The sequence below is a fragment of the Eretmochelys imbricata genome, chromosome 4 (assembly GCF_965152235.1).
Source record: "Eretmochelys imbricata isolate rEreImb1 chromosome 4, rEreImb1.hap1, whole genome shotgun sequence".
NCBI lineage: Eukaryota > Metazoa > Chordata > Testudines > Cheloniidae > Eretmochelys > Eretmochelys imbricata.
Genome location: NC_135575.1, coordinates 88,084,576 through 88,099,761, shown reverse-complemented (window position 1 = coordinate 88,099,761; position 15,186 = coordinate 88,084,576). Strand labels below are relative to the sequence as shown.

The 15,186-nt window shown below is 45.9% G+C and overlaps 1 protein-coding gene across 1 annotated transcript in view; it reads right to left on the bottom strand.

Moving 5' to 3' along the window:
- MTMR7 (myotubularin related protein 7) overlaps positions 1–15,186 on the bottom strand; it is a 104,711-nt gene that overhangs the window by 26,380 nt on the left and 63,145 nt on the right. The window contains exon 7 of the mRNA XM_077815577.1: positions 4,403–4,535. Coding sequence (XP_077671703.1) covers positions 4,403–4,535 — 133 coding nt within the window. The remainder of the gene's footprint in view (positions 1–4,402; positions 4,536–15,186) is intronic.

Below are 15,186 nucleotides of genomic sequence, written 5' to 3'. Positions count from 1 at the left end.
TTGCCAGGCAAAAGACATTATATACATATACAGTATACGTTTTAAATAATTTTAAACAAACAATTTAATATTGTACTCACCAATGATGATTGTGAAGCTTGGTTGAGGCAGGGGCGTAGAGGAGTTCGGGCAGGGGGGCTTGCCCCATTCCACCCGCCTGGCACTCCTGCCAGGGAGCAGGGTTAGGGGCTTGCCCACTCCCTGCCTGGAACGCCAGGTGGGCGGAGTGGGGCGAGCCAAACAACCTTGTAACGGAACATTGCACGACTTTAAACATGTATGTTTGCTAATAGATCAGCAACCAAATAACAAAACAATGTTAGCCAGGACAACTGTAAGTGAGGAGTTACTGTACCCCTATTTTATGCCAGTGGGAAATCAGAAACAGGTGCTCTGTGTCTCCGTATCTTCTTCTCTACACTGCCCACTTAAAACCAGCAGCAGCACATGGTGAACTGAAATCACTTTTGATCAGCATCCACAGTTTACTCTTTTAAAAGATTTCTATGTTCCCTGAAATGCTCCACAATGTCTCACACTCAGTAGACAGTTTGTGTGTTAATATCTAAATATTTGCTTGAAAGTAAGAAAAACAAACATTTACATTGTAGATTGGACTGGGTTAAGCTAAATACACATTGATACAAAGGTTTAAAACTAGTATTAAATGTATATTAATATTATTTGTCTCCTTTTGAATCAGAGTTACTTTTTGTGAACAGTTTTGGTAAGACCTATTGAAAAAGGCCAACAAGAGAAGCAGATGATGGCATGCTACTGTAACTAGGAGAAGAGAGAGGCTCCAGAGTACATCTTTATATATTATAAAACATCTTCAACTGTTTTAAAATTGATTTCCTGACTCTTAAACCAGACTTAACTTGTCCTCATGAGCTGAAAGCCATAAGACTCAGTAAAAGATTCAATATAATGGTGAAAAGAAAAGGAGTACTTGTGGCACCTTAGAGACTAACCAATTTATTTGAGCATAAGCTTTCGTGAGCTACAGCTCACGATGAAGTGAATACAGACTAACATGGCTGTTACTCTGAAATCTGTCAATATAATGGTGATGTGCTTAAATATCTTGGTACCTGTAATCATGGCCTGGGCCTCTCAAACTTCTAATTTTTATCAATCTTTCCAGGTTTATAGATGGGACATTATAAGAAAAAAAGGCTGCTTCAACACACTGTCTTCTTTAAAATAGATGCTGTGATGCTTAGTTCCCAAACTGTGTGAGATGTTAAGACCATAGATACATAATAAATAAATGATGTTGCTTGATAGGGGTTTTGGGCATGGTCCCATCTGATGAACTTTTGCATCATTTTAGAGCCAAAGCACATTAGTATCCCACGCAGCTTGGTGTTTTTTTACTGTATTATCTTTGATGGACTTGCGCTGAACAAATACAAGGACAGGTTTCTTCACTTGGCATTACTTCTAGCCAAACAATACATTACCATTAACTGGAAATCCACTGCGCCTTAATCCTAAAACTCTTAGATTAAGGAACTTAATAATAATACCCCGTAGAGAAGCTGATGTATTGTATGAAAATAAATTGCCTTGCAGATATTGGATTAACCAGCAAACTCATTTAGGGCTGAGTTTACATGGGTGCATAATTGGGGAGACGTGTGCAAGGAGACTCTCCCCCGAATCAGACAGCATGTTTAACAGGCCAGGAAAGCCTACAGTCCCTCCAAACTCCCCTGAGATGTACTGTGTCCAAACTGGGTGGTGGTGGTGCGGGGGGGTGTCATGGCCTCCCCACCACTCTGTATCAGTCTACAAACTGAGACTGGTTTGCAGCAGGGGTCTATGCTGCACCATACAAAGGAGAGCAATTGTGACTGCACTTCCCATTAAAAGTGGACAGCCCAGGGAGTTTTTCTTACCTTTGCATCTGGCCAGGAGGCTGTGATTTTCTTTCAGATGCAGATCTCACTACCATGATTCATGCTTCTGTCATTTCACTATGATATTAAGGCACTATTGCAGCAAAACCTACTCTAGAGGTTTTAGCTAACTGATTAGCTGAAGATTCAGGTGCGGTCTGTAATTCGCACAACACATATGCTATTGCAATAGTTAATTCTAGAGTTTAATATCTTAGGCCCTGTCTACACCTGGAAGTTTCTGCGCAGTGAAGAAACTTTCTCGGTGTAACTCCCAAGGTGCACACACTGTCAAGCCACTTAGTGCGCAGAAACTGCGCAGTTGCAGTGCTCTAAAAAAAACACCCCAATGAGAGGCGTACAGCTTTCTGCGCCGGGACTACAGCACCGCGGTGCCAATGTAGACACCCTGGTCAATTACAGCGCTGCGATTGGCCTCCAGGAGGTGTCCCACAATGCCTGTTCTCGCCTCTGTGGTCATCGGTTTGAACTCTACTGCCCTGCCCTCAGGTGATCAACTGTCATCCCCACCCCATAAATTCCTTTGGAATTTTGAAAGTCCCCTTCCTGTTTGCTCAGTGACGTGTCCAGGTGGCCATGCCTGCTCCGCGCACTAAGCGATCCCCCGCTTGGAGCAATGCCAAACTGCAGGACCTCATCAGCATTTGGGGAGAGGAGGCTGTGCAGTCCCAGCTGCGCTCCAGCCGTAGGAATTATGATACCTACGGGCAGATTTCATGATGCATGACTGAAAGGGCACATGACCAGGACACACTGCAGTGTGAAGGAGCTGCGGAACGCCTACCACAAAGCACGGGAGGCAAACTGCCACTCCGGTGCTGAGTCCACGAGCTGCTGGTTCTACAAAGAGCTGGACGCGATATTTGGCAGCAACCCCACTTCCACTGCAAAGGCCACTGTTGATACTTAGGTGGTTTGTGGCCAGTCGAAAGTGGACTGAGCCAGGAAGAGGAAATCTTGGATGAGGATGTGGAGAGGGAGGGGGACCCAGGGGCAGGGGATGACTCGGAGGCCAGAGATGCATGCAACCAGGAGCTGTTTTCTACCCCGGAGGAGGCTAACCAGTCACAGCTGTTCAATCTTGGAGAAGCGCAAACAGGAGAGGAGGCCACTAGTAAGTGGATTTGATTTTGGGAATTGCTGAAGTGAGTTGTTGGGGGCAGGAGGGTTGCAGAAAGCAGGCTTGTCTCCCACCACATGCCTAGTCTGAGTGCTGGAACAGGCTGTTGATTGACTCGCTCACTTCACAGGAATCACCCTCAGAGATCTCCAGGAAACTCTCATGGAGATACTGGGCAATCTGCTGCCACAGGTTCTTCGGCAGAGCTGCTTTGTCTCTTGCCCCATTAACGGTAACTTTCCCACATCACTGTGCTGTCACAGGGGGGGAGGAGGGACAACGACACACAGACCATTGCTGTACACAGGCGAGCCACATAGGGACAAGGGCGGAAGCCGCAGTCTTGGAAAAGACCCTCCCTTGATTCCCTGCTCACTCTCAGCAGCAAAGTGTGGGGACAGGAATGATTATCAGGCACCCCCCTACAGTGCTGGCTCTCCCCAAGAGCCATGTGCCCAGTGTATGGCAGGGTCCAGGTCACCATTTTGTGGGTCTTGTGGCTCATGTGTACTTGCCTGGGGCCAGCCAATTAGTGAGAGGTGTGAGAGTATTGGCTGTGTTTTAAACCACTGAATCAGTGTCCTCTGTGTTGCAAACAACACTGCTTCTGTAAAATGTTGCATCTAAAAACTTCACAGAGATTGGGAGCCCAGCCTCCCTCTTTGTTACTGGCAGCTGAACAGCTGCGCAGAATTAGAAAGCGGCCAAGAAGAACTAAGGAGGACTTTCTGCGTGATGTTATGATGCACTCCGCCACCAACAAACAGGAATTGAAGGAGAGGCAGGACAGTGAGAAGAGGGACCGAAAGGAGAATGCGGTGCGCCAGAATGAAGCCACGGAGCGGCTCTTAAAGGTTATGGAACGCCAGGCAGCCACACTCCAGGAGATACTAGCTCTTCAAACCAAGCAGCTCCACGCCCACCCTCCCCTGCAGCCGCTGTCATAAAACTCTTTCCCATGCTCCCTCCAGACACTGCCAACACACTCTTATCAACCTCCTGGCTCCAGTCTGTACCCATGGCATTCCACTTCTCCCCCCTCAATTCAAACTGTTGGTTTTTTTTAAACAGCCAAGTTATAAACCACATAAGAAAAATAATATTGGTGAAATATCACTTAAAGTAAAACACTGCTGTAATCAAGAGAACATTCTTCTCTGGATGATGATATTTGGCACAAGTGTTTTAGCAAACAGGGAGATATACACTGTACAATATCAATAGGCCTGATTCTCCTCTCTCACCTGTTTTACAAGTGAAATACAACTGACTTCGAAGAAAATTACTCTGGATTTACACCTGCATGACAGAAGAATTAGGCCACCTCTCTGTATATCGATATCAAGAAAAGTTTTACCTTCTAGCATTTTTTGCAGACTACTCCTCATGACATGGATGTTCTCAATACCAATGAACTGAAACTTGATGTTGGAGTAATTGTCTTCATTCTCATATCCTTTCCCTGCTGCTCTGTTTGCCATTGCATTGAGCTGCAAAGGTAAAAAAAAAAAAACAAAAAAAAAACACTGGGTGAGAGCAGGAAACAGGTCATGCTCAAAAGACAACTCTCAGTCTACTGCAGTGAAGAAAAGAAAAAGGGATTAATTAAGCTGTTATTTAAAAATGCAAAGCTTGTAACTGAATATTCTCATCTCACTTGTGTATTCTAGTAGCTTTATCTTTTTTAGAAGGGTGCTTCAACTCTTAAAGCAGTGTTGGGCAACCCGCGGCCCATCAGGGTAATCCGCTGGCGGGCCGCAAGACAGTTTGTTTACATTGACCATCCGCAGGTGCAGTCACCCACAGCTCCCAGTGGCCACGGTTCTCCATTCCCAGACAATGGGAGCTGCAGGAAACGGCGGGGCCACAGGGACATGCTGGCCGCCACTTCCCCCAGATCCCATTGTCTGGGAACAGCGAACCATGGCTACTGGGAGTTGCGGGCAGCTGTGCCTGTGGTTGGTCAATGTAAACAAACTGTCTCGCGGCCCACCAGCGGATTACCCTGATGGGCTGCAGGTTGCCCACCACTGCCTTAAAGGTTTTTATTCAATCACTCATAAGTGGACAAAAAGAAAAGGAGTACTTGTGGCACCTTAGAGACTAACAAATTTATTTGAGCACAAGCTTTCGTGAGCTACAGCTCACTTCATCGGAGGCATTCAGTGGAAAATACAGTGACGAGATTTATATACACACAGAACATGAAACAATGGGTGTTACCATACGCACTGTAACGAGAGTGATCACTTCAGGTGAGCTATTACCAGCAGGAGAGTGGGGGGGGAATAATTATCACTTTTGTAGTGATAATCAAGGTGGGCCATTTCCAGCAGTTGACAAGAACGTCTGAGGAACAGTGGGGGGTGGGGGGGGGAATAAACATGGGGAAATAGTTTTACTTTGTGTAATGACCCATCCACTCCCAGTCTCTATTCATGCCTAAGCTAATTGTATCCAATTTGAAAATTAATTCCAATTCAGCAGTCTCTCGCTGGAGTCTGTTTTTGAAGTTTTTTTGTTGAAGAATTGCAAGTTTTAGGTCTGTAATCGAGTGACCAGACAGATTGAAGTGTTCTCCAACTGGTTTTTGAATGTTATAATTCTTGACGTCTGATTTGTGTCCATTTATTCTTTTACGTAGAGACTGCCCAGTTTGACCAATGTACATGGCAGAGGGGCATTGCTGGCACATGATGGCATATATCACATTGGTAGATGTGCCGATGAACAAGCCTCTGATAGTGTGGCTGATGTGATTAGGCCCTACGATGGTGTCCCCTGAATAGATATGTGGACACAGTTGGCAATGGGCTTTGTTGCAAGGATAGGTTTCTGGATTCGTGGTTCTGTTGTGTGGTGTGAGGTTGCTGGTGAGTATTTGCTTCAGGCTGTCTGTAGGCAAGGACTGGCCTGTCTCCCAAGATCTGTGAGAGTGATGGGTTGTCCTTCAGGATAGGTTGTAGATCTTTGATGATGCGTTGGAGAGGTTTTAGTTGGGGCTGAAGGTGATGGCTAGTGGCGTTCTGTTAGTTTCTTTGTTGGGCCTGTCCTGTAGTAGGTGACTTCTGGGTACTCTTCTGGCTCTGTCAATCTGTCAATAAGTGGACAGACACTGTCTAGTACCAACATTGTCACCTTGAACAAAGCTGCTGGAATGTCAGAATTTTAAATAATAATCAAATCAGACATTGGCAGAGGAGAGTACAGCACTGCAATTTAACCCTGTGGGGATGAGTATGCAACATCCTGAGGGTTCTACACTCATGAGGCAAATACACTCCTCTCACCCTCTGTCATCAGGGGCTCAGCTTCTCTCCCTGCTTCTTGACCCTCTTTCCCATAACACAAATGAGCCCCTTCCAAACCTCTGAACCCTGCATGCCAGAAGAGGTCCCACGTTCTAGTGGGCCAACAGTCACATGGAGCCATTTTGGTGTCTGTGCCAGTTCTTCCCTTCTCTGGCCTGACCTCTAGACATGCACCACAGGTGCCATGCTGGTTCTTAGCCTAAACGAGTAGCTGAGGGAGGCTGGAGAGGGTTCCAAGTGGGGTGGCGACAGGTTGGATCTGAAGTGGCTCTTCCCAATAGTCCCAACCCAGCCCTCCCACTGTAGCTAGAAACATTCCCTCCTCCTAGCTTCCTTATGGCATGAAACACCTAGGATTTAGCCAGGCCCTAAGGACTAAAAGTATGGTCTATATAAGTTGTAGTTCAGAGAGGCTGATCCTTGTTTCTGTATAAGCTCCATTTGTATATATTAATATACAAATAATAATATATATAATTAATATATATAATAAATAATAATATATATAATAAATAATATAGATTATTGGGATCTTACTGCAAGGTCATGAGTTTTATTTGTTCTTACACAGCTGACCTAATTTTATTTTTTTAATCAATTACTGAACATTGTCTTTAATGGTAGAATATAACCAGAAGTGTCCTACTGACCACTCCACAGCTTCATGTTTGTAAGTATACTAATCCTTCCCTGATCATTAATCTTCCATGGCTAGAATTAGTTTGCCCAACGTACCAGAGAGTTAACAAAAAACACTTTCTTGAAGCTTGGGGAGGCTGCAGTGTTTCAACCAAAGTTGGTTGTAATCCCATCTTCAGGAATGTAATCACACTGCCCAATTACATCCTAGGTGCAGGTTAAAGGGGTGTCTCTCTTGCCTTCTCCTTATATTCTCCAAAGTTGGCTGTTTGTATCTCTGAGTCAGAATGACCTCACATAGCTCATTCTCCAGTGTGCTCCTCCCGTCAACTTTGTATGTAAATGGAGATTCCATTGTGTTGGCTGACAGTGCTTAATTTAAACACTGACTGAGAGGACAGGTGAATAAACATCCTTTGTCTAGCAGAAACCTGTTTTTCAACTCTGCCTCAATATAGACTTTCGGAACATGTTTTAGTATGCACAGATATCTCCTTACACAGTATCTGTACATACATTTTACAATGATATTAACAACCAGTGTGATCCTGGCTTTCATTTAAGAGCTCACATGATATTCTTTAGTGAACTAGAATGTACATACCAGTATCAGGATATTCTGGTAACCCCCTTGTCAGCTGGCATTGAGGGATTTATGGGTCACGTTTCAACAGACACCCAGTTGCCTTTCCTCTTCCATCTCTCTCCCTACTCTAAGGACTACCACAAGATGCAACCTACTTCCTATAGTCTCTCTCTCCCCCATTTATTTTTTGTTTGTTTTTTGGCCCAGCAGCCTCATCATACGAGTTGACCATCACTATCTTCGTCATTTTTAAGCCAAAGTTTGTTTTTGTTTTTTAAAATATCCTTTCACTCATTCTAGTATCCTTAAGAAAATGCAGCAAAGATTTTTTTTGCATGGGGAGGGGGGGGAATAACTGTTACATTTCTCTGGCATTCTCACTGGTCCCTTTAGGGAAAAATCTTTGATTCCAAGCCAAGTCAAGTTTTCATATAGAGACTTTCTTTCCATAAAATATTGCCCACTACACTGCCATAGAACATGATCCACCGTTTATTTGGTTGTGCACACTTTGTCTTTTTTAATAGGTTTAACTTATCATTTAAGGCACAATGATCAAACACTCTAAAAATGACTACTTCACTTCTTCTAGCATGGCGGGGGAGTACAGTATTATCTTCAATTTGAGCCTACATCACAGAAAGTTTGTCCTTTCCCACCATCACCTGTCCATAGTTCTTGCCATTCCTTTGCAGGCTCCTTCGTGACCACACTTCTAAATTCTTATGTGCTTAAAGGTATCTTAATATCCACCTCCTCATTTTGTAGAGCATGTTTTGCTGTTTTGTCAGCCATCTCATTTCAGGTATTCCAATATAACCGGAATCCGTGCTGTTGTTATGGATACCTGCTCACATTTCTTCCATAGTTAGGAACATTATTTCACTTATGTCATTTCTGCTTTCTGAAGTCCTTGTTCTGATTACCATTATGCTTGAGAAGGAATCAGTTAAAATTACAGCTGCAGCCGGATGCACATCTCTTATCCAGGTTAGTGCCAACACAGGTTTACTGCCACAATTATCCCCATTCGTTCAGCCATCAGAACAGTCACATAATTCAACAGCCTTTTAGATTTCTGGATTCTGACTAGGAACACAGAAGGCTGTTCCTGCTCTACCCGTGCTATCATCTTTTGATCTGTCTGTATAGATTTGGCAAAGCAGGCCCAGTTTTTCACAAATAAATTCAAAAATTTAATTGGTCATAATTAAGGCTACATTTTAGTCACGGATATTTTTAGTAAAAGTCATGGACAGGTCACGAGCAGTAAACAAAAATTCACAGCCCATGATTTGTCCATGACTTTTACTATATATCCCTAACTAAAACTTTGGGGGGGGCACTGGTGCAGGGGGGGCAGCAGCGCATGGCCCGGGACCCCCACTGGTGCTGGGGGGCAGGGTGTCTCTCTACCCGGCTCTGCGTGTCCCTGTAGCTCCTAGGCAGTCGAGGCGTCGGGGGCTCAGCGTGCTGATCCCGCTGCAGCCAATGGGAGCTGTCGGGGCAGGGACTGCGAATGCAGGCAGCACACGGAGCCACCTGCCCCTCTGCCACCTAGGAGCTGCAGAGCCATGCCAGTTGGAGCCGGGGAGCTGCCCACCCCAAGGTAAGTACCCCTCAGCACCCCCAAACTCCTTGCCCCAAGTTCCCTCCCACACACCCAAACTTTTGCTCCTGACCTCAGGGGGTAACCCCTAAGCCAGCACCAGCTGCTGCAGAAGTCACAGAAAGTCACGGAATCGCAGCCTTAGTCATAATGTGTGGGGTTTTTTTCCCTCGGTTTTTTCCATACAGTTCCATATCCACATATGGGTGAATTATTGTCCAGCTGTAGTTTGATTTTCCATTATTAAAATATTTTAGTTCTCTCAATTTTTCTTTTGATAAAATTCCTTTACCCATTTTTTGGCCTGATACATGGATTGTCAAAGACTTCCTCATACTACTTTTGTCTACTAAGTTCCTAGCAATCCTCATAAATCTTTTATGTTCTTTTATTTTCAAGATTTCCTTTTATCTTTGCCCAAAAGATTAGATCTACTAGCATCATAATTTTATAGGTGCTGTCAAGGTTCCTCCCCCACTCTGAATGCTAGGGTACAGATGTGGGGACCTGCATGAAAAACCTCCTAAGCTTCTCTTTACCAGCTTAGGTCAAAACTTCCCCAAGGTACAAAATATTCCACCCTTTGTCCTTGAATTGGCCGCTACCACCACCAAACAAATACTGGTTACTGGGGAAGAGCTGTTTGGACACGTCTTTCCCCCCAAAATACTTCCCAAAACCTCGCACCCCACTTCCTGGACAAGGTTTGGTAAAAAGCCTCACCAATTTGCCTAGGTGACTACAGACCCAGACCCTTGGATCTTAAGAACAATGAACAATCCTCCCAACACTTGCACCCCCCTTTCCTGGGAAATGTTGGATAAAAAGCCTCACCAATTTGCATAGGTGACCACAGACCCAAACCCTTGGATCTGAGAACAATGAAAAAGCATTCAGTTTTCTTACAAGAAGACTTTTAATAGAAATAGAAGTAAATAGAAATAAAGAAATCCCCCCTGTAAAATCAGGATGGTAGATACCTTACAGGGTAATTAGATTCAAAGCATAGAGAACCCCTCTAGGCAAAACCTTAAGTTACAAAAAAGATACACAGACAGAAATAGTTATTCTATTCAGCACAATGGCGTAACATTCTTTTTCAGTGACTTACCAGTTGCTTTTGTTTTTTGCTGAGAAACACTACAGGGTGGAATTCCTGATCAGGTCCTTTCTGCATTAAAACTGCTCCCACACCACGCTCGGACGCATCTGTGGCTACTAGGAACGGTTTGTCAAAGTCTGGGGCCCTTAGTACAGGGTCAGACATGAGTGTCACTTTAAGCTTGTTAAAGGCCTTCTGACACTTTTCAGTCCACTGAACAGCATTTGGCTGTTTCTTTTTGGTTAGGTCTGTCAGTGGAACGGCGATTTGGCTGTATTGCGGTACAAATCATCTGTAATAACCGGCCAAGCCTAAGAAGGATTGAACCTGTTTCTTTGACTTTGGGACAGGCCACTTTTGGATAGCATCCACTTTGGCCTGTAGGGGGCTGATAGTTCCTTGACCCACCTGGTGCCCAAGGTAAGTCACTCTGTTTAGGCCTATTTGACACTTCTTAGCCTTAATAGTTAGTCCTGCCTCCCTTATGCGCTCAAGGACTTTTTGTAGATGTTCCAGGTGGTCTGCCCAGGAATCCGAAAATATGGCCACATCGTCAAGGTAGGCGACTGCATATTCTTCTAATCCCACTAGGAGACCATCTACAAGTCTTTGGAAGGTGGCGGGTGCATTTCGCAGCCCAAAAGGGAGTACATTAAATTCATACAGCCCGAGATGTGTGATGAAGGCTGACCTTTCCTTGGCAGATTCATCTAGCGGTACCTGCCAGTACCCCTTGGTTAAGTCCAAGGTAGAGATGAACTGGGCCCGTCCCAGTTTCTCTAATAGCTCATCTGTGCGTGGCATTGGATAGTTGTCTGGGCGAGTTACAGCATTTAGCTTATGGTAGTCCACACAAAAACATATCTCCCCATCTGGTTTGGGAACTAGAACCACCGGAGATGCCCATGCACTGCCAGAGGGGCGGATTACACCCATCTGTAACATATCCTGGATCTTCCGTTCTATAACAGTTTTAGCTTGAGGAGACACCCGGTAAGGTTGGGCTCTAATTGGGTGAGCATTACCTGTGTCAATGGAGTGGTATGCCCGTTCAGTCAGGCCTGGGGTGGCTGAGAACGTTGGCGCGTAGCTAGCGCACAGCTCTTTGATCTGCTGTCACTGCATACGCCCAAGGGTCATGGAGAGGTTCACCTCTTCCACACCACCAGCACTTTTCCCTTCGTAGTAGACACCTTCAGGCCACTCAGCGTCGTCTCCTCCCTGGGCTGTAAACTGACAAACCTTTAATTCTCTGGAATAAAAGGGCTTTAGAGAATTAATATGGTACACCTTAGGCTTTCGGTTGGAGGTGGGGAATGCTATGAGATAATTAACAGCTCCCAGGCGCTCCTGGACCATGAATGGCCCTTCCCACGATGCTTCCATTTTATGGGCCTGGAGCGCCTTTAAGACCATGACCTGGTCCCCTACTTTGAAGGAACGCTCTCTGGCATGTTTATCATTCCAGGCTTTTTGCTCTTTTTGAGCATCCTGTAAGTTTTCTTTAACAAGGGCTAAAGAGGTTTGGAGGGTGTTTTGTAGGTTGGTTACAAAGTCCAGAATGTTAGTTCCTGGAGAAGGTGTAAATCCCTCCCATTGCTGCTTCACCAACTGCAATGGCCCCTTAACCTCACGGCCATATACAAGTTCAAATGGGGAAAACCCTAAACTGGGTGTGGTACAGCTCTGTAGGCAAAGAGCAACTGCTGCAACACTAGGTCCCAATCATTGGAGTGCTCATTTACGAATTTACGTATCATGGCCCCCAAAGTTCCATTAAACTTCTCCACCATGCCATTTGTTTGATGGCGGTAAGGAGTGGCAACCAAGTGATTTACCCCATGAGCTTCCCAAAGGTTTTCCATAGTTCCTGCCAGGAAATTAGTCCCTGCATCTGTGAGGATGTCGGAGGGCCAACCTACCCTGGCAAAAATGTCTGCTAGTGCCTGGCACACACTTTTAGCCCTGGTGTTGCTGAGAGCTACTGCTTCCGGCCATCAGTTGGCAAAATCCATGAAAGTCAGTATGTACTGCTTTCCTCTGGGTGTCTTTTTCGGAAAAGGACCCAGAATATCCACAGCTACTCACTGAAATGGAACTTCAATGATGGGGAGTGGCTGGAGAGGGGCTTTGACCTGGTCTTGGGGTTTTCCCACTCTTTGGCACACCTCACAAGACCGGACATAGGTAGAAACATCCTTGCCCATTCCCTCCCAGTGGAATGACCCCCCGAAACGGTCTTTGGTCCTGTTCACCCCAGCATGGCCACTAGGGTGATCGTGGGCTAAGCTCAAGAGCTTGGCCCGGTATTTAGTTGGAACTACCAACTGTCTCTGAGGATGCCAGTCTTCCTGGTGTCCACCAGAAAGAGTTTCCTTGTATAAAAGTCCTCTTTCTACAACAAACCTGGATGATTAGAAGAGCTGAGAGGTGGTAGGTTGCTCCGTGCCGCCGTCCAAGCTCTCTGGAGGCTTTCATCTGCTTCCTGTTCGGTCTGGAACTGTTCCCTTGATGCTGGAGACATCAGTTCCTCATTGGATTGTGGACCTAGGCTTGGTCCCTCTGGAAGTGATATAGGGGATGGAGCTGTTTCTGTTGACTGTGAACCGCTCTCCGCTGGTGCACTATGTTGGGATTCAGGCTCCGGCTGAGCCTCTTGTGTAGGGTTATTGGCTGCTGCCAGTTCAGGTTCGGTGGGGCCCTCTGGTGTTGAGGTTGCAAGTACTGGATTCAGTGCTGGCCATGGGTCTGGTGTTGGTTGTTCGGCTGGTTCCGGTTCTGGGATTGGTTCCATCTGGGTCTCTGGGATTGGATCCACTACTGCTGTTGCAGACATTGGCCTGGGGTCTGGGTCCATCACCTCTGACCGGGTCCTGATAGAAGTTTCCGGAACAGAGCTAGGCCTCATGGCTGCGGGTGACCGTTCCCACCCTCTTGGCCTGCTTCACATGATTGGCCAAGTCTTCCCACAACAGCATGGGGATGGAATAATCATCATAGACTGCAAAAGTCCACGTTCTTGACCAGCCCTTGTACTGGACAGGCAACTTGGCTGTAGGCAAATCGAAAGAGTTGGACTTGAAGGGTTGAATCGTCACTTGGATCTCTGGGTTGATTAAATTGGGGTCCACTAAGGAAGCATGGATAGCTGACACTTGTGCTCCGGTGTCCCTCCACGCGGTGACCTTCTTCCCGCCCACACTCACAATTTCCCTCCGCTCCAAGGGTATCTGGGAGGTATCTGGGCCTGCGGACCTCTGGTGTGATTCCGGTGCAATGAACTGTAATCTGTTGGGGTTCTTGGGGCAGTTGGCCTTTACATGCCCCAGCTCGTTACATTTAAAACATCGTCCAGCTGATGGGTCACTGGGCGAGGTGGGTTGCTGGAGAACGGGGTGGTGGGACGATAAGGGGTCTGGAGGGTTCTTTGGGAGGTATGTGGGGCTTTGGGCGGCCCCCGGTGATAGGGTATGGTCTGGGGTTGTCCCTTCTGGTCTCCGCTCCAACTGCGACCAGTTTTCTTCTTCTCTGCCACCTCCACCCATCTGGCTCCAATTTCTCCTGCCTCAATTACAGTTTTGGGCTTCCCATCTAGGATGTATCTTTCTATTTCCTCAGGAACAACCTCTAAGAATTGTTCCATTTGCATTAGGAAGGGCAAATTTACTGGAGACTCACCACTTGCTCCTGATATCCAGGCATCCCAATGTTTCACAACGTGGTAGGCATATCGGGTAAATGACACGTCTGGTTTCCACCTTAGGGCTCTGAACCTGCGACGAGAATGCTCGGGTGTTATCCCCCATTATGACTCTCGCCTTGGATTTAAACAGTTCATACTTGTTCATGTGTTCTTTAGGCATTTCAGCTGCCACCTCAGCTAAGGGTCCACTGAGCTGTGGCCTCAGCTCTACCATGTATTGGTCGGTAGAGATGCTGTACCCAAGGCAGGCCCTTTCGAAGTTTTCTAAGAAGGCCTCAGTATCATCACCTGCCTTGTAGGTGGGGAACTTTCTGGGATGGGAAGTGGTACTTGGAGAAGAACTGCTAGGGTTTGTTGGGATATTCCACTGAGCCTTTATCTTCTCCATCTCCTCCACATGTTTCCTCTCTTTTTCCTTCTCCTCCAGTTCTTTGGCCCTTGCCTCCATTTCTTTGTCCCTTGCTTCCATAGCTCTCCTGTGAGCAGCCGCTTGGTGTTGTTCTGCCTCTTTCGCTGCCTCCCTTTCTTTCTCCTTTGCCTCCATTTCTCTCCTGTGAGCAGCTTCTAGAGCTTTTTCGGTTGCTTTCATTGTCTCCAGTTTGGCTAACTCTAATTTGTTTAGTGCCTTGGTGTCTGACAACTTTACCTCTCTGTTTTTAACTAACTTTACACCCAAGGTTTAGAAATAAACAAACAAAACTGGGCTGTAAAATTTTGCTGTGCTGGAATAGAATACCTATTCTCTGATAGTGATTGTCAGCCTACAGAAAAAGACAATTCCCTTGTCTCTGCTCTGGGCCCAAATCAAAGCAAAAAACCTTCAACTACTTGGAAACCTGCTTACCAGCAGCCTAAAGGAAAAAAATTCCTTTTCAAACCTGTGCTCCTTGTAAAACAAAAAAATCAAAATCCTAAAAAAAAACCCTGCCACTTTTGTCTCCAGGCAAATGGGTAGAACACCCCCCCGCCGCACACACACCCCCCCGTTTACTTTTAGGGAAAGAAAAACTCTGGGTTGGAAGACTGAATTTCCCTGCAGGAGTTAAGTACCCTGCCTCCAGGCAAAGAAAACCTGCAATTCACAAAGATAATCCCCTTTTGTCTCAGCTCTGGCTCCAAAGCAGAGAGAAAACAAGCTGCTTTTTCAGCAGCTCCAAAGGAAAAAAAATTTCCTTTTTAAAATCTGTATTT